A 26,287-nucleotide genomic window follows, 5' to 3' on the forward strand; every position below is an offset into this window, starting at 1 on the left:
CTGTGTGCCTTCATATTATCTAAAAATAGTACTGCTGTAGTTTCTAAATTATGTATAATTCACATATTACGGACTGAATTTACCTCCAGTTGCCATGAATTAGGGAGGTTTTATTGTTTCATGATAGCTTAGGATTTCTTAAATGTCATCCAACTCAGCAGATGAAATACTTGGACTTTTCACAGCAAACGCAAGTCCCATTATCTCAGATGTTTGCAGATCACCACAAGAGGTGACATTTTGTGGCAGCATCTCAGGAAATGTCACAGACTTTAACCCAAGTTCAAAGTGTGAGGGTTCTGGTTACTTACTGTTCTCGGGTTTCGAATGAATATCTTTGATCGACCAAAGGAATATTCTTCCACCGGAATCTCCAACTCATTAAACAGAACCTCCACACCAGACCTATAAAAAAGCCAAAGTGAAAACAGTTTTCTGAGTTACAAAAACATCTTTATCCCGTTTCATATCATGATATCAGGTTCTCAGTAGCAACTGCTCTTTCAATAATCATCCTTCCAGAGATTTTCAAGATTGGATTCTACAAATTGAATTCAATCCAGTAAATACACACAAAAAAATGTGGGTTCAAAACTGTGTATTCTAAGAAAATGTGATATTAGAGCCAATTTCTGGATTTCCTTAACAGAGGCAATTTATACACACACACACACTGATAATGATGTACCATAATGATGTTGGGTGTGTCTGTGTATGTGTGAGCATGTGCGTGCACACGAAAAAACTCAGATATTTCTGGAGAGCATTTTAAACACTGCTCCTGCCCGCAGAGTGTGGGCACAGGGTAAGAGAGGGTGCTGAGAGCCTAACCAGTGTCATGCGAATGCACGTGAACCTTTCGTGGCTGCAGCAAGGCCTGGACTCGGCTCTGACCTCTCCATCCTGGACCCCGGTTGCAGAATCAGTTTCTAAACCAAACCTTGCTCTGCCACCTGTGGCCGAGGTGCCAGGCAGGGAGTGCAAATACGTTCTGTAGTTCCGTGCACATTTATCGTAATCCCCTACAAGTTCAGCAGCGAGAGCTGAACAGTACCCAGATCCTGCGTTATCTGGGCACTGACTTAGGTATCAGGGACCACACCGTGCCTGTGCGGAGTTTCCGTCTTCCTCTTACGCAGGGTGAGTATCTAAGACTGCTGACATTCCTGTGAAAGGCCGGGTCCACTGAGAACGTGCAGGCAACACCAGGAGACTGAAACGAACATGGCCAAGTTCCTGTGGGAGCCCATGACTCAGCTGTGTTGGCCCTCCCGCATCACTCAGAAGAGCCTCACAGCCTGCAGAGGAGGGGCACCTGCCTGAGGCCAAGAGTACAAGTAAGGTCACCGCACAGGCAAACTGGGTAGCTTGTGCCACCAGCACACGGGCTCTCTCTGCACGGGGAGAAGGCAGGATGGGCCTGCAGCATCTAGCACTCTACAGGGACTGGGTGAGTTATGAGCAATTCAGGGCAGACCAGCTAAAAGCGATGGGGCCTGGACCCACGCCTCATTCTCCAATTCAGCTTTACTAGAAGGAACACTGACTGGGAATGCTATCTGCTATCTGCTTCTCAGCTGCTGCAGACCTAGGCAAAGAGTGGGACCTTTCCCGCAACACACGGACTCTCTCCAGGGGCCGGTTCCCCAAGTGAAAAGCAAAACAGCTGAAGGGGGTGATCCATGTGCATCTAACTCTACCCTTCTGAGATTTTGCACAAATGTATGTTGTCAATTACAAATAACCTATTTCCAAAAAAATCTATGGATCAACAAGTTCCATATGTGGACTTAATAAGTCCCGTTTTGACCTTAAAGAAAATGAAGATGTGGGTCAGCGCAAAATGGTATTGCAATGGAAGAGGGTCTAAGGCGGATTTATACCCAATTTTTCACAGGGTTCCGCTTTGCCCAATAGCACGTAAGAAACCCTGTGTTATTTATATGCTTGAAAAATTCATCATGTAACTCATCAACAAACTCCTTACCTTGCTGGGCCTTTCCAGTGAGGCCAGGTTTGCTTACACAGCATTTTGTATCTTTCCAGGCAGGGCTCGTAGGCCTGCCTGAAGGCGTAGCCCGCCCTCCGCACCCGGACGTTCTCCAGGAGACCCAGGTACCTGATCTGGTGACACACCAGACCCTCGCTGAAGATGTGCGCAGCCTTCTTGTCATTCGGTTTGATACACCTAAAAGGTTGCAGAGTTTAGATTTTACACTTGGGTTCTTAGGAATGTAACGCTCATGTTTTATAAAGTATTTATAAAATGTTTCCTAGTAAAAATAGTTATTCTTGAAAAACCTAGTTGTTTCTTTGGAAAATTATAGCAAATAATTTTATACCCTAAAAGTTAATAACATTCAGCCCACATAGAAGTTTTTAAAAAGAACAAACTGCGCCCAGTGCTGCGGCACAGCAGGGTAAGCCTGCCACTTACAGTGCTGGCATCCCATGTGGGCGCCAGTTTGAGTTCTAGCTGCTCCATTTCCAATCCAGCTTCCTGCTAATGCACTTGGGAAAGCAGGGGCAGATGGCCCAGTCTCTGGGCCCCTGCACTCAGATGAGAGATCTGGATGAAGCTCCTGGCTCCTGGCTTTGGCCTTGCCCAGCCCTGGTCGTTGAGGCCATTTGGGGAGTGAACTAGCAGATCGAAGATCTCTTTCTGTCTTTCCTACTTTCTCCGTAACTCTTTCAAATAAATGAATCTTAAAGAACAAATAGTACAGACAACACCATGGATGAGGGCCACTGACGTTTTACTGAGGGAAAGATATCTGGAAAGAGAGTACATTTTGTTCAATTCCACTTACATGGTGGCTCTTCAAAAAGTTTGTGGAAAATGGGATTAAAAGACAGGTTTATTTTGGTGGGAAAATTTTGAAATGCAGGCATGGTTTTCCATAATATGTATTTTTCATCAACTTTTTGCAGACCTCTCCTCTTAGGTTCAAGCAAAACTAATCCACAGTTAGAAGCCAACACTGCTGTTACCTCAGGAGAGGTGGTGGACAGGATCAACATGGACGGGGCAGAGGGGAACCTTCCGGAATGATGGAAATGGTTCCTATCTTGTCTGGATGAGGTAACCCTAGTTTAGACATATGGAAAAATCCAACAAGCCATACTGAAGACATATACACTTTACTGCACTGATATGTACTCCTTTTTAATGGAGTACCTTGCTGCGCAAGAAAGACTACATTTCCCAGACCCCTTTGCAAGAAGGGTGGCCATGGGCCCCAGACCTGGCTACTGGAATGAGAACAGAAGTAATGTCTGCTGGTCTGAGGCTGTGTCCTTAAAGAAGGGGCTGTCCAGCCCTGGATCTTCTCCCACTTCCTGCTGGCAGCCAGTGTGGACATGGCGGACAGCCCTCTGAAAATGGCAGAGCCCCAGGAGTCCAGGAGTCCTTACACTTGGAAGTTATGTCCCAAATAAACATCAGTCTTTTTTAAGCCACTGGTAGTTTTGGATGATAGAGCAGCCATCTCTGTGTCCTAACTAATAGGATTTTTAAACATTCACAACTATGCTACAACCGTCCAATAAATCACACACGTGCAGTGTGGACAATTAAATCTCAATTGGTTTGGCTGTGGTGCTATTGCACTCTTTACCATTTATAAAGATAATGTCCAGTCTCTGGCTTCCATAAGTACAAACAGATCAATGGAACAGCCTGTTAAGTTCAGTCCTAAACCCCTATACATATATTATCAATAAAGGCACCAAGACAACTGCATGGAAAAAAGAGCTTTTTCTTTCCAATATGTGGAAAATAGGCCTAAATACAAAAGCTGAAACCAACATGATTCCAGGAAAAACATATGACATATTTACAATTTGGGATTTATTAAGATTTCTGAAAGGGACAAGAATAAAGGACTCTTCTAGGGTGATGGAAATGTTTCACATCTTGATCAGGGTGATGTTAGCAACGTGTACATAATTGCTAAAAAAAACAATCAAACTGTTCACCCAAGATGTGTGCACATCCCTTCATGCAAATGGCACCTCAATAAAATACAGGTAAAATGAAATAAATATATACTCAATCAAGAATAACAAAAGCAACTGATCACAGAAAGTTTCCTGGTTACTTTTCTGTAAATGGGATCTAACCAAGATACAGTCTAACTTGATTACAATCAAACCAAGGGCTTTGCCTTTATAATTCTACTAATATAAGTATCAGGTAAACAAGGCAAACATAAAAATGTTTTTCATTCTCGTTTCCTCATAACTGAATTATGAGGTAGCCGTGGATGTGGGTGTACTATAGGAAACCTAACCCACAGACACACACCTTCCATTACCTACTTCACCAAAGACACACATGGCAAAGGCTAATCCTAGTTGGTCTTTACCAAATCTTGGAATAGTTTTATCTTAATGCCCCCAAAGCAGGGGAAAATAAGAAGCCAGAGGCTTTTTAAGGAGATCTTTCTATTGCCTTGAAACATTTCAGGTTGTTTTCAAAATCATTGCTTTTTCCAGGCCTGCAGCTCTCACAGGAGAAAAAGAAGTGCATATCCCTTTAACATCAGAATCGTTAAGTAAAGCAAAGCTCCACTCACTGCTGTGCCGCTCTGCTCTAATGTCACAAAAATCCAAAATGAAGCCAACAAAAGTTTTCTGCAACACTGACAAGAACAACAAACCCTGCAGCCTCACAATGTCATTAAACAACAGAAGATTCAACACACAAAAAGTGGACGACCCTATGTGCCAAACACCCAGCTTCAAGATCCGTGGTCACCCCACCACTTCTTACTTACATGATGGTTTTGCGTCACTATATGGGGAGGAAGAACACTGGCGTGTTTCTTAGGCCAACTCCAGTGTTGTACTATTTGACCTGTAAGTACTCTGCCTGAGCTACACGAAGATTTAAGCAAACAGGAAATCGATATTCCTTGAGCGCGCTGTCACATGTGCACTGTCAAGAGGATTTTGTGCACCCGCAGTACCTGATATAGTTTGGGTTCTTGGTCTGTAGGTTTTTCATCAGGGTGGCGACGGATGCCTTGAACTGTGAGCCAGCTGTAGGCGGCCTCTTGAGGTTGATCTTGGCGGGATTCCCTTCCGGGAACAAAGACTTGATGAGGGCGTGACCGGCCTTCCACATGGCTTGGGACAGGTCTCGGTAGAGAAGGTCATTGTTCTTGTCAACAAATCCTTCCACCTGGTAGAGCACCTACGAGGAGCACACGGGACTCAATGGCTGGGGCACTGCACGCCACTATGGCAAACGACCGTTAGAACATCCTGGGTTTATCTCCATCACAGTCTCATCCTTAGCATCCAAGCCTCCCCGGCACATTAGTCACGCTTGAATGCCAAATGCTCCAAGTTTAAATTTCATCTGTCTCCATCACAGAAGAGACCCAAATAAATGCTATTACCCTTCAGGACTTGCTAGAATAAACTCCCCAAATGTCATCATAAATGTTCAAAGGGTTTAGATTTTTCTGGTGCTTGAGAATTATTTTGAGGTCTTACTTTTACTTTTTAGTTTACCTGTGCCAATTCGAACTTGTTTAAAAGTAGATGGGAAAATAAAGTCGCGAGTACACTAACATTTTCATAGACATCTTAGAGCAGCAGATACATTGATCAGAGATGTATCTTTTAATAATACAGGCTAATAAAATAAATAAGCACCAAGTTCTAATATTTTCAAGTTAATAGTAATTCGGATACTATATATTTACTCTTTATTACATACAGAACTAAGAAATATTTTTCCTTTGAGGTTTGCAATCTTTTATTAGAAATGAGGTATTCATTCTAACTTATTATCATTTAGGTTCTAAAAATTAATCTACTGTCAAAATTGTTTTTAATAGAATATTTAGATGTATTAAAAATTAAATTCCCCTAAATAGTAACCTTTTTTTTTTTTTTTAAGTAAAGTAGGTATTTTCCTGTGTTGTTTCAAAGTCTCAGAGTTAAAGAGTTTTGTCTGCTGGCTCATGCCCCAAATGCCTGCAACAGCAGGGGCTAGGCCAGGCTAGAGCCAGGAGCCTGGAACTCAATCTGGGTCTTCTTTCTGGGGGGCAGGGCCCCAAGCACTTGAGCCAGGACTTGAAATCACTGGCGTGCATGGGCAGGGAGCTGGGGTTGGGAGCAGAGCCAGGACTTGAAATCAGGCATGCCATTATGGGATGTGGATGTACCACAGTGGCATCCTAAGAGCTGCGCTCAGTGCCCACCCCATAAAATTGGTTCTTAAAATACACTTGACCTCTAAGTTCTACTGGCTTTGCTTTAGTCGACTGTATCACAGAGATTTTGTTCTCCGCAGTCCAGATTCTGTTTGCACTGAACATTCTTCTGACTCGAGCGGCCAGAGCCCCCGTCTCCGGGGCACTCCGGGCACAGCCTGCCTCGGTGCCCCAGCACCGCCATACCTTGCCAGCGTAATGCTGGATCCGGAAGCAGCTGTGCGGCAGAGACGTGTCGTTGAGGAACCGAGAGCACTTGCTCATCCGGCTCTCAAAGTGCTGGTGGGTGGCGCAGACCTGGTTCAGCTTCTCCAGGAAGGTCTCGTCGGTGACGGTGCCTGGCCTCAGGCACTCCTCATCCAGCATGGCCAGGATTCCGTTTGTGTTCTGGAAGAAAGGAAATAAAAAAGTTCCCTTCCTCCCGCGCTGTACTGTTTTAATAATTACTCCTAATTCCGCCATCAAACACAATCAGCTTAGTCACCGGACAATTCTGCACAGCTACAAGGAAGAGGGGAGACTCGAACAATTAACAAAAGCCACAGCACGCAGCCTGTTCCCCCAAGGGTCCCAGGTGTGCGTGGGGTGGAAGTGCACCTGTAGCAGCAGCACCTCGCCTGCCCCAACGGGGCCTGGGGGTCATCTCAGCCACCTCGGCTGGCTGAGCGCTGAGATTTTACAGTCAGGAAAACACCAAGTTAGACCTCCGAGGTTCAAGAACAAATCTGAAAACTGGAAACAAGAGTGACAATATTGTCTCTATCACATCACAAGGCACAGACTCTTAGGGCACTATTTTGATTCAACCCTTAAGAAGGAAACTGGTTTCATGTTTCCAAACTGGACATGTGTTCAACAAAAAGTTTATTTTCTAAGGAAAAGAAAAACAGATTGTGATTAAGAATGCTGCTTTTAACAACCACTTCCATCAAGCTGTTTTTAGGAATATCTGTTTATAATCAAACTGGTGCTATGTATAAAGTTTCTAAATGGATGTTAAAATGGTGGAAATTCATTTGTTCAGACTCTGTGATACTTACTTCAAGAGTGGTCAGCCCTACATGGAATCAGAAATGAATCAGGAATCTTCTATCTGCTAAATAAAGACTGTGCTCCTTGGATTGCCCCTACACGCCCATCAGTCTTAATTCCAAAAACAATCCACTCCAGCAACCGCCACCCCGCCCACTTCCACCAAGGCCAAGGCCCCAGTTCCTCTCCCCTTCTCCTCGGGGCTGTGACATCCTCTGGGCAGCCTCCACGCGTCCCACACAACACCCTGGGGAAGCGTGGACTCTCAGGAACTGAGTGTGGTGCTAACATCCTGCAAATAAACATCATTGTTTAATGGTGCTGGAAGGAAACATATCCTCCACGTACCCAGGATCCTATGTGAACACGCGTTTCTTCCACCATATAGGCAAGGGGATTTTTAGGTGGAATGATCTAATCACAGAAAATACATTCCCATTGTTCTTTTTCCCCCCTTATTTTCTTAAAGGAAAGTAATTAAGCGCAACATTATGTTTATGAAGGAAAACATGCTAGCCAGAAATTCTTAAAGCTACAGTTCCCCTGCTTTACCAGGAAATTTTCTCAGGAAGTCCACCGATTTTTCAGAGTTTAAATTAGCGAATTGCTTACATGGAATACTAGTGTGCCCATTCTAATGTCATTCAGGTTTTTCAAGATAAGCCTTATTTTTTATTGAAAAGTAGCAATGCTCCAGAACACCACTGGCAACATTTAATTTAATCAAAGGTGCAGCTTTGAGGGAGATCTTGACTACTGAGGGGGAAACTGGCTAATTACGTCATTTCCAAAAGGGCTTATGAAAAATGAACAGAAAATGATTTGCTGTGCATTCGGGGCCTGCGATGGTTGCCCTGAAACACGGCATTCACCACCACGGATGCAGAGGCCGCTGCAGGGCACCACGCTTCTCACGGGACCTCAGGGGTACGCAGGGGTCTTAAGCATGAACGGCAGAGTACTCTCGTTTTCGCACACCTCAGTCTTCCTACAATTCATTCATTTACAATAAGCAATAGGGTAAGATCTGAAAATAAAAATTTTAGACCCAAAAAGCATACCAAAAGTTATCCAGTCATTTTCAACACTTAAAGGTTTTTTTCCACATACACCTACTTAACTGGGTCCTCCATCATCTACGGTTACACAAGCCACACCCTCTGCACACATGCTCTGAATCCATGCTGGGTCTCTCTTAGCCACTCGGTGGGAGGAGATCTGCTTAATTCAGCTCAAGAGGCTGTCCCTTTATTCCCCTTTGTCTGAACTTGAGCTGCATGCTAAGGAGTCACTCCAGTTTTAAAAATTAAATGGATTTTCTACTTTGGCAACAAATTGGTCAGCTGCTCTGAGCCTACTCTGACCCAGGAGCCATGGGTTGGACCTGGGCTCCAGGCACACAAGAAAGGCTTGACGGGGCCCAGGGTTGAGTGGTCACAAAAGGTCATAGCAGGCTCTGTGCTGTGACAACAGGATTAACATGGGGGATCCAGGCTAAGTATCAAAGCATCCACATGGCAAGAACCACGGATGATGTCTTAAGGCCAAAATCCAGTCTCCAACTCTGCAATTCCTTCAGGAAAACTGTAAAACACTGAAGATATTAATGCTCAACACTGAAGGTGGTGAGATCATTCAGAAGTAGCGAATCATATTACTAAAACATTCTTTAGAACACTGTACCTAAGTACTCACATTTTCTATAAGGTCACAAATGATGGCATTATTGAAGTAGTCGATGTGAGTCCACTCTATGTCCTGAGAAGCAAAACAGAACAAAATCAAATTCCATGATGATGACGACACAATGCTACCCAATAAAAAAGCTTGTCCGTCTTAGCCTGTTTCACTTGCACTCTATGTGTGTTTCCTTTATAAAACTGGTGCAGAAAATGTCATCTTTTAGTTCCCCAGATTTTCCTAAGACAGTAGTCCACCACCACCACAATCTGATTGAAGCACATTCTCTTGACCTCTTCCAAGACTGCCTCCCATTGCACTCTCCCATCGGTGGCAATTTCCCATGCACTTCACTGGCCCTGTGCCAAGTATTTACTCAACAGGCCCTTGGGTCAATATTACTTTGTGTATATTTACAATGTTTATAAGGAAGTAAGGCAGAACTTGACCCCAGGAATCCAAGGCCTAGAGTTTTCTGTTCTTCATTTGTAATCACAAAGAAAAAAGTTAATTTTAGAGTCAATCCTATGTTGTAGGGCAATTAACGATTTCAAGTGTTAAAAAAAAAAAAAGCCTAGTGTCAAAACAAAGTATTTTCATCAAGGGAAGACATGAAAATCCAGCCAGTGGTTCTACTGCTAATTGCAAAGCCAATCGGTGGGGCCAATTGCAATGGTTCCATGTCTACTTACACTCTGTCCCCATGTGTAAACACCGATTCTTCTTCTAAGGGGAATAAATGTAATTCATACAGCAAGCTAGGGATATTCCTATATATTCTTAGAAGTGTTTTTACACAATCTAGACATGCTGTTTTAAGTTGCAAAACAAAGTTTGGGCCTTCTCTTTATGATGAGAAGACAGGAAGAGACCGATTCTTGCTTTTAGGATGTTTATGTTTCCAAAAGGTGCTACACAAGTATAGACATTTCTAAGGCATCAGGATCATCTTAAAATAAGGAGGAAATGCGTGTGACTCAGCTTCAGGGTAAATGGGACTTTATTAAGTCACTGAACATAAAAATCACATTAGAAAGATCTACACTGAGAGACACAAAAACGATTCAGTGCCCTTAATGGCTCAAAAAGACACTATAGAAAATGAAGAAAAAGACACTAAGATATTAAAGCAAATAAATGAAAAGGAAATAAAAATGCAGCCAAATTAAGGTATTTCCTCCATTGTTTGAAATATATAATTGCGCACTTGGAAAGAAAGGCTACTAAAAAACAAAAATGGAAAGTATACATATATATTATATATTCTGAATTATAGATGAAGAAACTTAGCAAATTGTACTTCTGACTACTTTGAAATTACATTCAACAATTGATCATAATGAAAGGACTAAGAGTCAAAGGGAGCACATAAACAAGTCTAGGACCTGCTAACACTAACCGATGGAATAAATAAAGGGGAGAGTGATCCAACATGGGAAGTGAGATACTCAGCAGACTCATAGAATGGCAGATGTCCTAAATAGCACTCTGGCCTCAGAATCAGCCCTAAAGGCATTCAGATCTGGCTGAAAAGCCCATGAGAGTATTTCAGGCATGGAAAGCCAAGACACTCTGGCAAAAGATCTCTGCGAGTGAGATCCCAGTGGAAAGAACAGGTCTTCAAAGAAGGAGGTACCTTTCTCTGAAGGGAGGAGAGAACCTCCACTTTGACTATGACCTTGTCTAAACAAGATAAGAATCGGAGAACTCAGAGGGCTTCCATAGCCTTGGAAACTCATGACTGGAGCATAGGGAGACTACTGATGCCATAGACAGGAGTGTCAATTGGTAAAGTCAACAACAGGAGTCACTGTGCACTTACTCCTCATGTAGGATCTCTGTCCTTAATGTGCTGTGTATTGAGATTTAATGCTATAACGAGTACCCAAACAATATATTTCACTTTGTGTTTCTATGGGGGTGCAAACTGTTGAAATCTTTACTTAATGTATACTAAACTGATCCTCTGTAAAAAAAAAAAAAAAAAAAAAAAAAAAGAAATTATCAACTCCCAACTTGACTCTCACTGGGATTAAACATGACAATAGGTCTGATCTGATTTCATCATCATTTAAAAAAAATCATCTATTATTTTTCACTTTATGTTTCTGTGTGGGAGCAAACTGTTGAAATCCTTACTTAATGTATACTAAGCTGATCTTCTGTATATTAAGATAATCGAAAATGAATCTTGATGTGAATGGAAGGGGAGAGGGAGTGGGAAAGGGGAGGGTAGTGGGTGGGAGGGATGGTATGTGGGGGAAGCCATTGTAATCCATAAATTGTACTTTGGAAATTTATATTCATTAAATAAAAGTTAAAAAAAATTACATTCAACAAGATAATCCATCCCTAGCACTTAATGTAACTCCTGTTATGTAAGCCCTCAACAAATGTTACCTAATTTAACATAAATTTTGAAAATCAATACTTGTTCAGATTGAGTGAAGTCTCAAAGTATTTTAAAATTTATCTACAGCGATCATGACTGCTTCTGGAACACAGTTCCCTAAGTTTTGGCAGATGCGCCGTGACACGTAACCACCACCATCATCAGTCGCCGCAACACCCGGGCAGTGCCTTGTGGTCACGCCCACCCACGACCTCTGACCCCTGGCTTTAACTGATGCTGCAGCTCTCCACAGGCCACCTCGGTCTCTGTACCTTTCCCTTTCTAGGATGACACGGAGACAGAATCACATAGCATGCGGCTTCTGAATCTGGTTTCTTTCACTGAGCACAATGCATTGGAAAGTCATTCCCACTACTGCTTGTATCAACCATTCATTCCTTTTCATGGCTGGATAGTACCGCCCTATGGATGTGCCACAATTATCTGCTCATATCAGACTGTTTCTTAACCCACTATTATTTTATATGATTCTACTGAAACCCTAGGAGACCAGATAGAGGTGTCTGTTTATTGAGCATCTTCATGTGTCAAGCACTGGTCTGGGCACCAGCAGCAAAGAGCCTAGAAAATCCCAGTTGGCATGAGATCACTAAACCTGACACCACGGTCATGTTTAGACAGTCTTCTGAATCCACACTTTGAGTCGAAAAGGAAGATATTTTTCAAAAGCATTTCAACATTACCTCCCGGATGTACTCCTCCTGTTCTTCTTTCAGAGTAAGTTCGATGAAGATTTGTTGCAGCTTCTCGTTACAATAATTGATAATGAACTGCTCAAAGCTGTTGTCCTGTGTGGAGAAGATGAAAAAAAGCCTTAACACCCACGCCACCAGCTCCCCATCACAAGGACACGGAGACATCTCAACCCGTGAAAATGGACACACTGTCTTTCAGACACAACCGTGGCCCAGCACACGGCCACTGGGACACACTCTGCCCCTTGCAGGCACCCAAGGAAGAGAGTGCATGAGGAAGTGAACGAATGAAGTATACACAAACCACGCAGCCTTTGAAGGATGGAGAATTTTTAGTCGACAGAGAAACACCCCACGTGGTTTAAAAAAAAAAAAAGCCTACTGCTGAAAGATCTGTGTTATCAAATTCTCCACCGTCCACTTTCAGGTGAAACTTAAAACTCAAGAAGTCCTGGCTTGCTTTCTTGTGCCCACCTGGAGTCAGACCCCTGAAGCCGGCTCTCGTGGCCCAGCACTTTTTCAGTATCACACTACGTGACAGAGGGTGTGCACGTACGGACACAGGCACTGAGCAGTTTCATGCTCATCTGTCCCACCCTCTGGTGCAGCCCCTCCACTGTATTCTCAGGCCTCGCTCTGCACCCTGCATGTAGCAAGCACTCAGCGTGCACTGGGTGGGTACCCAGTGAATGAAGTTCTTATCAAGGGACTTAACACATGAAAAGCTGGAAACCCCTGCTTCTCAGAAGGCCCAGATCCTGGACCACTCTTCCCAGCCCCAGCAGCACCCCTTCGTAGGGAGGGTCACTGGTTGGGAATTCTTGGATGAAGCTCCATGCCTGAAGCACAGCTGAACCATCCTTGGGAGTCAGGCACCTGTCTGTGGAGTGAGCACATGGCACCAAGAACCACACCTTCCAGAATACAGAGATCTGACTCTACAACTTGTATTTTTACCTCTACCTCTCTTCTCTGCTAAGAGATGGTGGCAGCAGGAACAAGGACAGAATGAGCACTCCACGAGTAAGCCTGGCTATCATCCAAGGAGGGGGCTCTAAGGAGCAAGCATAGCCCTCAGGGGATGGTGGAACCAAAGCTCAGCTCCAAGCTCACTGCTTCTCCTTAACACACAAAGCAACTGCCTGTCATCCCTTGGTCAAACTTGACCTCAGTGCTGGGAAAGTTGATCTTTCACAGTCAACTCTGGTCCCACCCAAGACAAATGTAAAATGATACTTATGAAACAGCCTCTGACCATGTGCTTTCCTGGAGGTTGGAGAAGACTTCTAATCACCAGCCACGAACTCATCACAGGACACTTGGAACTTTCCGTGACACATGGGAATACACTATCGCGGACTGATGCTGTCCATGCTAAATTTAGTCAAGGATGAAAGTTTGTTTTTTCTAAATCCTACAGATTCTTGCTCGAGGGCAAACATTTATTTTCAGTACTTTCAACAAATACCATCTTGGGCACAGAGGGCACTCCCCAGAACTCATTTTCACACAATCTTTCAAAAACCCTGTGTGCTGATCCTTAGTGCTAACAGTTTTGATGGAAAAAAACATAGGGAATATGGTATAGATGCCTTATTATTATTGTAACTGGTTTTTATGTAGGAGAACATCTAGCTTTCTCGGTTTTGGTTTGGTAACATTTGTCCTCATATATTGCTACTACCACAAATGAAAAAGTCACAAAATTAAAACAACAATAGCTTAGATGAGCAGATCTTTGATTTGTCTTAGAGAACAAACTTAGAAAGCAAATTCTGTTATTTGGCAAGACTGTGCCCATGGAACCACTTCAACACCAATATACCAAGTCTTCAAATGGCAATTAACGAGGCGACAGGAGAGGAAGGCAACTAGTGTCCTTAGACAAATTATGCAGCTATGAATAGCTTGAAGTACACTTCTACAACAGGACTATGAAATACACACAAGCAGATTAGAAACCAGAGGCAAAGCTTCACGGTTACAACACAGCTTCAAGATTAAGTTAGAGCTAGATTCAATTTGCCATCAACCTTGAAAAGCTCGCTGCATTTCATACCCACACAGTTAATCAACAACCACTTACTGCAAAAACTCACACGGCTGCAGAAGCTATTAATACGGGAGCATGCAACAGACTGGCACTGCACACGGTTCATACTTACTGCATTCTGGTGCGAAAAGGGACAGATTACACAAAATGCAGTCAGTTCTTAATTAGCAATAGATTTCTAAAAGGAAATACTTATTGATAGTTATTCAGTGTTGCAAAAGGCAGCCTTCTGCTTAAAACTATAGTTTTGATTTGTGTAAAACTTTAAATGAAGATGAGACCACAATACCTCTATGTGGTGCCTGAACTGTGGTTCTCTCAGGAGAGAGCTATTCAGGATATGAAAAAATGATAATTTGTTGAAAATCATATAACTTGTCTGGGACACTAAGGTTTCAGAATCTCATGCCTCTCATTCTAAATAGTTGATAAGAGAAATTGTGCGTTGCATGTGTCCAAGGCCCACAGCCACCCAAAGATGGAATCAGGGGTAGCTCAGCTGAGATCCAGGAATGCCTCCCTTCCCACCCTTGTGATCTACCCAGTGGTGCAGGACTGTGCTGGGCCTCCCCTTTAAAAACAAAGTATCAAAGACAGAGCCTTCTACATGAGATGGCCTCAGGGTAGAAAAATGCAACTCTCCAACCTTTTGCTGCTGCTAAAAAAAACACCCCCCCCCAAATTCCCAAATAAAAATAGCATGGCACAATTATCATGTAGAAATGAGCTCACTTTCCCATAGAAATCGGCAGCTACTGCGAACAGACCTGCGCAGCCTCCAAAGCATCGGGAAATCGCCAGGGCAATGATTACTGCCAGGAAGGCTAGGAGATAGGAGCTTCTTGCGATCAAAGTTAGTAGACGGTGCTCAAAATCGAGGGTAAATGGGAACTCCATACGTGATGAAAAATAACTTGCAAACGTTTTAGGAGCAAACGAGTTACTCTCAAAGCCTCAGGAATAGCATGGGAATGGCTTAAAGAATTCCAGGTTGTACAGTTCCGACGCATTTCCTCATTTGTGCAGTAAATCAACACCGGATTTTCAACACAGGCCCGCCTTCTCTTTATAAAATAGCCAAACTGAGCCTAGATACCATTCCACCCACATCAAGTCCCCAAAGCCAATTTCGGGTCAGACCCTTTTCTGGATTTTTGGGGGACGGGTGAGCAGCAGCAGCGCCTGCACGGGGCACCTCTCCTGCACGCTAGACTCATGAATCAGACTCCAAAGGAGGAAGTGGGCAAGAGTTCACCCTCACGAATGCCTCGTCTTCCTCTCCAGTTCCACCCAGCCTCCACGCATGGATGTTTTCTCCACTACCTGACTCACATTTATTTCTAAAGACCGAGGGATAAAATGAACACTTTTAGGGGCATCTTCCAACACGTACCTTCTGGGATTTCCACAACACGAAACCACTGAATGAAGCCCACCACCACCCACCCAACACATTGCTTTAGGGAACACAGCCTGTCTGGTTCTAGCTATTTCACAATCAAGTGCAGATCGGGTTATTGGGCACATCTTTTTTTTTTTTTTTAATTAATTTATTTATTTGAGAGGCAGGAGCGGGGGGGGTCTTCCATCCACTGGTTCACTCCTCAAATGGCCACAATGGTCACAGCTGCGCCAATCCGAAGCCAGGAGCTTCTTCCGTGTCTCCCATGTGGGTGCAGGGTCTCAGGAATTGGATATCCTCCACTGCCTTCCCAGGGCCACCAGCAGGAAGCTGGATTAGAAGAGGAGCAGCTGGGACACAAACTAGCACCCATATGGGATGCCAGCGCCACAGGTGGAGACTTAACCTATTACACTACAGTACCAGCCCCACTTTGAATATTTAGAAGTATTTAATATGCCCCTATTTAAACTCTAGGAATTCTCCAAAAATTCCAGAGGCTATCCTTTCATTATCAAAGAAACAGAAAGTCATACTCCCAATAGGGTCTTTGACTAGTTTGCTCACAAGCATCAATCACAAACTTTTCATATGGAATGATTTTGAAAGTTATACGCAAAATACGGGGTGGACATCGTAGGGCATGGGATGTCCACATTCCATATTAGAGTGCCTGATTTGAGTCCCCGGCTACCTGTATTTTCCATCCAGCTTCCTGCTAATGGGCCTGGGGAGGCAGGGAATGGAGGCCCAAGCACCTGGGTTCCTGCCACTGATGTAGGAGACCCAGATAAAGTCCATTGCTCCTGGGTTTGGCCTTGCTTTGCCCTACAACTGCAGGCATTTGGAGAGTGAACCAGTGGACAGAAGATCTCTCACTCTCTGACTCTCCCTTTCTCTGTTACTCTGCCTTTAAAATAATTAAGTAAATTTCAAAAAAAAAAAAGTACTGGCTTATTTGTATATTCTCCTTAGCAACAGAGGAGGTTCATGATATATATATATATATTTAAGGCAGACAGATATATATATATATATATTTTTTTTTTGACAGGCAGAGTGGACAGTGAGAGAGAGAGACAGAGAGAAAGATCTTCCTTTGCCGTTGGTTCACCCTCCAATGGCTGCCTCGGCCGGAGCGCTGCGGCCGGCGCACCGCGCTGATCCGAAGCCAGGAGCCAGGTGCTTCTCCTGGTCTCCCATGGGGTGCAGGGCCCAAGCACTTGGGCCATCCTCCACTGCACTCCCGGGCCACAGCAGAGAGCTGGCCTGGAACAGGGGCAACGGGGACAGAATCCGGCGCCCCGACCGGGACTAGAACCCAGTGTGCCGGCGCCGCTAGGCGGAGGATTAGCCTAGTGAGCCGCGGCGCCGGCTGATAGATGTATTTTTAAAACTTTGCACTTGCAGCAGGCAAGCAGCCCAGTGGTTCAACACTGGCTGAGACACCCACGTTCCTAGGTTTGATACCCAGCTCTGGCTCCACACTCCAGCTTCCTGCTACTGCAGACCAGGATTGAGTTCCCCACTCCCAAATTCAGCCCGGCCCAGCACTATCATTACAGGCATCTGGGAAGTCAACCAGCAGGTAGGCACTCTCTGTCTGTCTCCCTGTCTCTCAAATAATAAGTAAATATTTTAAAATAAAATAAAATAAAATTGGGGGCCAGCACTGTGGCACAGTAGGTTAATGCCCTAGCCTGAAGCACTGGCATCCCCTATGGGCGCTGGTTCGAGACCCGGCTGCTCCACTTCTGATCCAGCTCTCTGCTATGGCCTGGGAAAGCAGTAGAAGATGGCCCAAGTCCTCGGGCCCCCGCACCCATGTGGGAGGCCTAGAAGAAACTCCTGGCTCCTGGCTTCAGATCAGCACAGTTCTGGCTGTTGCGGCCAACTGGGGAGTGAACCATCGGATGGAAGACCTCTTGCTCTCTCTCTGCCTCTCCTCTGTGTAATTCTGACTTGCAAATAAATCTTTAAAAAAAATAAAATCTTGTACTTTCTAAATATAATAAACAGTGAGAGGAAGACAGTAAATAGAGGAGACAGCTGTTTCCTGCACTGGTGTCGGTGAGGTTGGAAGGAGTTTCTAGGGAAATATTATGTGCTAGAAAACACTGGGCAGTTGAAACACAAAGACTTATGTGAGCAAAAAGTACTGCTAATTCTATCTTTAAGGGAAGTTTCCTAGAATGCACCACTTTTACTTGAGGTCAAATTTTGGAAATAACATTTGGACAAAGTTCCATATTTTATGAACAATAAAGTCTCTGACACAATAAATGAAATGGCAGGTTTCTATAAAAGTTACAGGATTTTCAGCATAACTGTTTTAAGAACCTGGGCTATATTGCTGTTTTAAAACGTAGCGCTGTTCCTGCAGATTTACTTACGTAAAGCCTCTGGTGCCCTCACATTACAGTGGTGCTTCCACAGAGAAATCAGGAGTACTCAACCACAGTCCATTTCTAAAAATGGCAACGTCGCGCAGGCCTTTGGTGCAGCTGTTAAGACGCTGCTTGGGGTACCTGCATCCCACATCAGAGTGCCCGAGTCTGAGTCCCAGTTCTGCCCTTGATTCCAGCTTCCTGCCGACACACACCCCGAGAGGCAGTAGATGACAGCTCAAGTCCTTTGGTCCCTGCCATCCGTGTGAGACACTACAGATTGAGTTTCTGGTTCCTGGCTTTGGCATGGCCCAGCACTGACAATATGCACACTGGTGTGTGTGTGTGTGTGTGTCTGTCAACCAATAAATGAAGATTGGTATCTCTCTCTCTCTCTGCCTTTCAAATAAATAAAACTTTTTTTAAAAAATGACTATGTAAAATAAGTTCCAAATCAAGAAGATTCTTTGGAAAGTAAACTTCAAAAAATTCTCAAAATACATGAGAAAAATAGTTAGTATTCTATTTAGACATTCACAAAATTGAAAAACTAGCTAGTTTTAGAAAACTTTTATATATATATATATATAAATATTCTTCCAGGTATATTCTCAAATACAGGAGATTTAAAGAAAAATTGTGTCATTGTGCTTTACGTAAATATTTTTAAAAGGACTTTTATTTAAAAAGTTACAGCAGGAGTAATGCCCATGTGTTTCACAAGCCACACAAATGGTCACCGTTTTTGTTTTTAAAAAGACTTTAAATTGCCTCCCTTCTCTGCAACAAGAAGTTCACGAGCACATGAAGGATGACACTGGAGCAGAAAGGGCTGACTACAGCTAAGTCACCTTCCTTCTGAAAGCAATTCAGAAAACGACAGATCCTCTAAGCAGGAGGCAGATTCGGCAGCCACAGCGACTTCCGCCTAAGTATTCAGACTGACTTGGAGCAATCACCGCACGCAGCCCACGCCCCTTTCAATGAGGTTCCTGAGCACGAGATGAGCAAGTTGGAAAAACCAGCGCTTTGTAGGAAACTAGCACAATTGTATGACTACATGTATGGCAAAATAAGCAGACACTGCTGCCTGCTTGGGTCTATACAACACGAACAATTAATTAGCTGCTCCTTCTAAAACACCTGCTCATTCTAAATCCCTCCCTCAAAAGTGTTCAGGAAAAGAGCTCAATCAATTTGGTTTGCTCAATTGACTTTTGAATGCTATTTCATTCTTTTGAAGAGGAGCATTTGTGAGAAACTGAAGACCCCACTTTCTGTTATCAGAATGTCCCAAGCTAACTGTGGCACTGGGGCATCTGGATGGTGACTTGGCCTCCTTTGCAGAGACGGGCTCCTGTTCTATCAAGATCCACAGTGAGATGTTCTTCTGGGAATTTTGACTCCCTTCACCTTCTCTGATATTAGCTCCAGTCTGGTTTCCAAAGTGGCCTCCGATCCATGCAGCCAGCACGCAGTTTATTCGCCAGCCGCTACTGGAATGCTTTGAGTCAAATCCACGCGTCATCACCCCATGGCTGAATGCATCAGCTTCCCTCTTCCGCTGAGACAGGCACCAGAGGGAATGAAAGGTTTCCACCAGCTCAGCTGAAAAGTGTTTTCATGGGACGTAGACGTGGAGCCAGGAGGCCGAATGAGATGTTTAAAAATAAAAACAAAACTCTGGATTTTCACTGTGCAGCTTGTAAAGTGAAGCTCAGAGTGTTCAAAAAGGCAGAACTCAGTCCTGACACTCCACTGGCATGGAAGAACAAAAGCAGAATTTTCTTTGCCCTCTATCACTTTATTTTCACTTGGGTGGAAAACCCAGACGTGTGCATTTTGGCACCGACGTGGATTCCGAGAACTCCGTTCATTCTCTGAGCCCTTGTCCTCCAGTGTGGGCTACTTGTCTTTCATTATTTTGATTTCCTAGTGGTCGGGACTGTGCCCCTTCCCGATATTTCCACTGTGTTTTAACATTGCTTAGAATCCAGGAAAATGTAGGCTGCCATCCTGGGGTATAGATATATTTTATTAAAAGAAAAATAAGGCCTTGTAATTTAGTATCAAAAAGCAGGTAAAGTATCCAAAAGTGACTACCCAAATTTCTATTCTGACACTCTCAAACTTATAAACACATTATTAAAAATCAAGATCCTTAATGATTAATCTAAGAATGTTAACACAGGAAAACAGAGAGCAATTAATAATAATGAAAAACATCTTAATTATCAAGGAACTAGAGGAGAAAAAAGAAAAACAATGCATTTATTGCATGGAGGAGGAAAAATAACTTTTAATGATTTTATGGGCACTGGATTTGGAGTTGGCTGAAAGTTTAGTTTAAAAAGTAAAAGTGCAACCTCTTTGGTTTTAGGTGCATTCTATACGCAGAGATTAGATTTCAGTAGAGGTGAACAGTAGGTGATGAGGCCTAACATTCTACAAGGCATTTCATACAGAGGTCAAATAGCAGGAACACTAGTAAGTTTGGAATTTCTAGTTCCCTTTAGAGATTACAGTCTACTGGAGCACTTGGTCTCAACCTTGACCTTCATCACCTGGGAGGTTTTTTTTTTTTTTTTTTTTTTTCTTAAATACTATTGCCAGGTTACCATCCCCAGAGAGAGAGACTGGGTATAGGTGCTGCCTGGAGATCTGATTTTTCACAACTCCCCACGTGACTCCAACCTGCAGCTGTCTGAGAACCACACTGCCATGGAGTATTTCTCGGAGGAGAGGAGGAGCATTTAGAAACACAAGGCAGGCATTTTCAGAAACCACAGTCTCCCGCTGTAACAGTGCTGAGAAAAGCGATGGAACCATCTGCAGAAGGCAGGCCCATTCAGCAAGACAGCTTGGAGACCAACGTGAATGAACTCGAAGAGGAAAGTCTTCCTGGACTGCTGGAGGGTGCTGCGCCTGGTGTGAAGGTAAGGATGCTTCGTGCAGGAACATCCAAGGAACATCCAGCTTCCGTTCTGAACACGGACCCGCTGTGCTGATTACACCTGCCCACTCCACAGGAGGTCTTCAGGTAGCAGAAGACGCTCGGTCTCAAGGCCAAGACTGCAGGCCCAGAGCCGACAAGATTGTGACTTCTGGGATCTGGATCACATTAGACACTCAATACACACTTGAGAAATGACTCGAATTGCTCATGAGGCATAACTCGATTTTCTTCAAGTGCTCCGAGGGTCCACTTTCCCAAAGAGTTCCCTAAATACCGGAACACAGAGCGAAGTGGATATGCCATCGAAACTGCTCTAATCCCATTTGGAAAGTCTTCATGTGTTGTGACAGGACATTAAGTACCTGCCTACTGGCTAAGAGCAACTAAGTCTTCTCCTGGAAAAATTAAGATCCGTTTCTTTGATGTTAGAAGTATCGTTGAACGTACCTTTTCCTTCCAGCTTTCTCGTGAAATCCCTGCTCACCATCTGCCCTGCTCAGGGAGCCATTTACAACTTGGACCAGCCGAGTGCCAGGGCTGAAATCTTCTCCCCTGCCAACTTGTAAGGACACCTCTGACATCCTGCCCATTGAACGAGGGTAACCTGAGATCACGCTAGAAGGAGAGGAACTCTGGCACGGGGATTTCTGAGCACACCCGGGCAGTTCTCACTCACAGCCCTCGCGTTCTTCTTCCCTTTCAGCAAGAGATGGACAGCTTTCCTTTGCAGCTTCAGCTAAACCCACCAACACAGGCAGACACTGCGCTGAAGAGCTGTGCCCTGTGGGACCACGGGCGACAGCCACCAGCTCACACGCTGTCCTCTGGGGAAGCTCCCAAGGCCACCCCGTGGCTTGGGGTGATGACAGAGCCAGAGAGATCAAGGGAGTCTGAAGCTTCTCATGACATTCCCCCCCAACCCCGGCCCCAATTTCAAGATATTGGGAAACCCGTAAGTTTGGGAGAAAGGTGAAGAAGCAGCCCTGGTCTCATCCTTGGTGAGAAAGAAAAGCAACAGTGAATATATTAGGAGGCCTGAGGTTTGGGTCCTGAGTCTGCCACTTAATAGCTGTGTATCACTGGGAGAGTTCCTTGACCTTCAAGGCCCTACTTTCTCATCTGTAAAATAGGAACACAATAGCTCTTGATGAGGTTCTGAAATTAAACCACACAAAACACAACGCTTACTGCAATACTTGCATACAGTCAACTCTCTATAAGTACTGACCACTAGAGCTAGTAAATATGGAACATGAATGAGGGAGAACACACCATACCATCATAAAAATGAGTATGGTAAGCAAAAGCCATTTGCTAGAAAGACCTGGTTTAATTGACAGAAATGTGCTGATGATTTTTTTTCTGTGATTCTGAGACTTTTTGGAACATGTAAATTCTCCACGTGGTCATTTTGTGCAGGGCCTGGTTATTTAAAGGGATTAATAAATTATGACTTGTGAGGGAAGAATTAAGATTGATTCATTATTTTCTTGAACCAAAACTCAAACACCACTTCCAAAAATGAGAGTACATGTTTTAATAGGTCCCTGGAACCGCTTCTCAATGTCACAGTTAGCAAGGGAGTAAATAGGAAATTCTAAAATAACTAAGTAATGTTTAAATACTTAATTTATAACAAGCATGGGATTTTTAAAAAAAATTCTTGATGAACTTTGGCAGAAATTATTCCATCCTCTGCAACAGAGTTCCTGATCACAAGATCGCGGATGAATGGGACCTGGAGGAGACTTAAGGAATCGACTTTCTGAGCTTCTTTCCCCGCCCATCTTACCCAGGTGAGGCACCTGCCAGCCCAGGTCAGCCCAGGTCAGCCCAGGTCAGCCAGGGCCAGGGTCCAAGTCCACGTTCTGTCCTTTCTTCATGCACTCACCTGCCTCATTCTCCCAACAACCTACGTGTGAGTGAATGGCCAGAGGCACAGTGTCCCCGCAGCCTGTTAATAACCTCACGGGGAGAAATTCTAAACTTGCCATTTCAAAAGCCAAAGACTAATATATACAGACTTCTTTCTAAACATCAATACGGTCAACACCGTCTCTCCGTCCTTAACCCACACACAGATTCTCCAACTCTGTGCAAAGGCTCAATGGATTCAGAGGTACTGTTCCTTACAACAAACGCTGTCCATAAGGTTTAATTTCCAACTGCCCCACTTCAATAAAGAGGCTAGAAAATACTAAAATTCTTACCTCAAAAATTTCAAAGCCATAAATGTCCAAAACACCCATGACCTTCTTCCTCACTTTTGTCTGTGCCTTAACAAAAATTGAAAAGAATCCGTTAGCGGAGGCCTGAAATGGAACACTGCAAGCATCCACCACGCAGACACACATGCTACAAGTGAACTGTTGTTCTTAACTAGCAGCAGCAGCAGATCTTAGTTGCTTCTTTTTTAAACTTATGACGTAAGATATTGGCCTGGACTCTTTCAGAAATTCTAACAGACAATTTAAAGAAAGCATTAGTGGTGCTTAATTTTTTTTTTTTCTAAGAAATCACTGCATCCTACAAGAGGTAGGTAGGGTCTTCTGAACAAATCACATAGTCCAGTAAAAGGGTGCCTCAAAAGTTTATGGTGCAAAAAAATCTGAAATCTACATGCAGTATTTTTTTTAATGATACTAATTGCCTATGAACTTTTTTTTGAAGACCCTCCATACTGATTTTTTTTTTTTAATTGAAGAACATATCACCATCTGGAGAGGGAAAGTAAACTTTCCAGCCAAGTGCATACAACTAGTTAGTTAGCAGGTGAGCCAGAATGAGCACTCAGGGTGCCGCCCATCCCAGTAACACTGTGATGGCCAGGAGACTCACTGGTGAGATCCAGCTCAGGGCAAAAGGAACAAGAGCCCTGACCAACTTATGCAAAGTAAGTTCTTTTGAAGGAATAATCTTCACTAGTGGCAATGATCATACAATTAATCTGTCTTCGGCTTTAATCTCTATACTGGGAATACCATTTATTACAACAGGGGTGTTTGCTATAGAGATTCAGTACCTTGATGCTTTCATTGATTCGATTTACCAGCCAGGAAAACAACCTGCTGTAGAGGTTTTTAGCCAGTGCATCCCGGGCGTAATAAGCCTATTAAAAAGAAAAAGGAAGACAACAGTATCGTTACCATAATGCCGAATTTCAAGAAAATAATGAAGGTATTTATCTAAATAGTTAAAGTTCTTTCCTTTCAGATTTCTTTTCAGAACCAGTTGCTATTATACTCTGGATAAGCAGTCAGGCCTTGAAGAGATTTAGGCAAATTGTTTAGATAAATTATTCTTGTTTCACATCAAAGATATTTATCTTAGTGTTATGGAACAGAGAAAAATCGGAGACAATTGAGAAGTGCACCCACAGAGAGAATAAAATCAATACCCACTGAAGGGATGTTACATGGTCCATGTAATGATTATAAAATTGGGTAATGAAATGGAAATACTTATGTGATGTGAAAAGTTTTAAAAACTGTACACTGAAGACATGAGTAACTTTTTTTTATTTTAAGCTGCACACAGGAAAGAGAACTCCAAGGAAATATATTAACATGGCTCTGATTGATGGTATCTCTAAATTATGTTGATTCAACTTTGAGTATCTTCTAAAAATCTTCCACAATGAGTTTTCTTTATAAGTTGCATCATGAAAATAAGACCTTTTTAATGTGCTTATTTGCTTCTGAGACAGTTCAGAGCTTCTTGACAAAGAAGAGGCAGAAAACACATGTAGGCTCTATGACTTCTGACTCAGAACCCAAAGGCGGGTGAGAGGCAGGTTAGGTCAGGAGAGCCTACCTACCCACCCGTGCATCGGGTGCCCACCGTGAGCAGCAGGGAAGTACCTGTGAGATGTCTGAGCCCAGCCTCGGGGGGAGAGGCCTGCAGACACTGAGCAGCCCAAGCAGGAACTGGGCTGGGGGGAGGAAAGCAGGAGGTTCTGGGGTGATTCCTAACACACTGAGCATGCGTGCATATTTCACTGATTATTAAGTAGAAAATCCGGTATGAACTAAACCAGCACATTTGTATAAAGAGCGCAACCTGTATGTGGGAAAACCTTTTCCACATTGCTCCTTAAATGCAGTGTAGCCACTTTAATGACACAGTCCCTTCTCAGCACATCCCAGCCGAAGAGAGCACCTCTCCCCTTACCTGACACTTCCATGCTAATCCCAAACCTTCCTCCCCAAAACTCAGGCAGCTACTCCAAATCAGGACTAGAAAATACACCTAGAGGTTGACCGAAGGGGAAAAGTAGGGGAGAGAGGGTGATTCCATGGTAGAGCATGCATGTCCAAGGCTAAAACAGAGAAAGAAGCCAAAATATAACTTAGATGCACAACCTTTCCTCAATTCGTCTTCTTCCGGTTTTCACTTTCTTAAAATACGCAGTTTGTATGCTTAGAATAGTTCCTGGCATGCAGTCAGTCTACGGGTGTATTTTATTGCAATCACTGAAGGATCTTTTTCCTTTAATACTATCTCATGAGCCTACAGAACGTCTCAATCTGTTCCTCTTTCTTCTCACAAATGCAAGTTATCTCAAAAAAGCATACTCTCCAAACACCACCTGTCGTAAATAAACCCTTTTCCACCTTAATCTCAGGCAGCTTTTTGAGTTGCATGCTATCTGCTTCCAACAAACCACCATTCCAATATGCAACTGAACCAGCGGTGACAGCCTGATCTGGTCAACGGCTTTCTGTTTTTTCAAAGTGTCTTCACAGCCAATATGAATCTGCTTCCTCTAAACAAACATTTATTCCAAGGGTCTCAAGCCAAATGCTTGCAGGGACTACAAGACAGAAGTGAACAGAAAGCACTGATCCCTGTGGGCTGGGCACGCATCCCAGGAGAAAGACACAAACTCGAAAGGTAGGCAACAGAAGAAAAACCTCCTCTGGGTCAAATAAAATACATCTTTTGAGCTCTATCTGGCTTCAGGGGCTGCCAACTCGCTCCTCCTCACTTCTCAAGTCTGATCCCTGCCACCTAATCACCACAATAATACCCTATGGAGCAGCAGGGGCCGGAGCGTTCACTCCCATTTAAGGATCACGAATCAGGGGAGGAAGTTACCAAGGGCTGACTGCCCTCGGGTTCTAAGCACACCATGACAAGACTACAATTCTGCAGCCGCGGGAGGCTCCCACAGGAAAAATCCCAGGCAGAATCTGTTTCAGGGAGGGCTGTGATCAGGCGTGGCCCGGAACAGTGTGTGCTGAGCAAGATGGAGGCCCAGACTGCCTTCCCAGAGCTTGTCCTGGAGCTGGGGAGATCAAACTCACACAGAAACAATCAGAGGGCAGTGCCAAGCTGCAGAACAAAAAAAAAAAAAGGGTTCCGAGAAGGGGGAGCCAGGGGCCTCCTTGCATTAGGAACAAGTAGGCAGAAGGAATGAGTGATGGCTGGGGTGCAGGGCCT

The 26,287-nt window shown here is 43.8% G+C and overlaps 1 protein-coding gene across 22 annotated transcripts in view; it reads right to left on the reverse strand.

The window, feature by feature from the left end:
* MYO1B (myosin IB) overlaps positions 1-26,287 on the reverse strand; it is a 218,409-nt gene that overhangs the window by 28,666 nt on the left and 163,456 nt on the right. For all 22 annotated transcript variants that reach the window (XM_089330158.1, XM_089330155.1, XM_089330156.1 and 19 more), the window contains 8 exons: positions 23,868-23,954; positions 23,056-23,121; positions 12,036-12,140; positions 8,955-9,017; positions 6,414-6,614; positions 4,971-5,197; positions 1,988-2,188; positions 312-405 (listed from right to left, as the gene is read on the reverse strand). In XM_089330158.1, the coding sequence (XP_089186284.1) occupies positions 312-405; positions 1,988-2,188; positions 4,971-5,197; positions 6,414-6,614; positions 8,955-9,017; positions 12,036-12,140; positions 23,056-23,121; positions 23,868-23,954 (1,044 nt within the window). The remainder of the gene's footprint in view (positions 1-311; positions 406-1,987; positions 2,189-4,970; positions 5,198-6,413; positions 6,615-8,954; positions 9,018-12,035; positions 12,141-23,055; positions 23,122-23,867; positions 23,955-26,287) is intronic.

The sequence above is a fragment of the Oryctolagus cuniculus genome, chromosome 3 (assembly GCF_051225735.1).
Source record: "Oryctolagus cuniculus isolate XC-2025 breed Fujian yellow rabbit chromosome 3, ASM5122573v1, whole genome shotgun sequence".
Lineage (NCBI taxonomy): Eukaryota > Metazoa > Chordata > Mammalia > Lagomorpha > Leporidae > Oryctolagus > Oryctolagus cuniculus.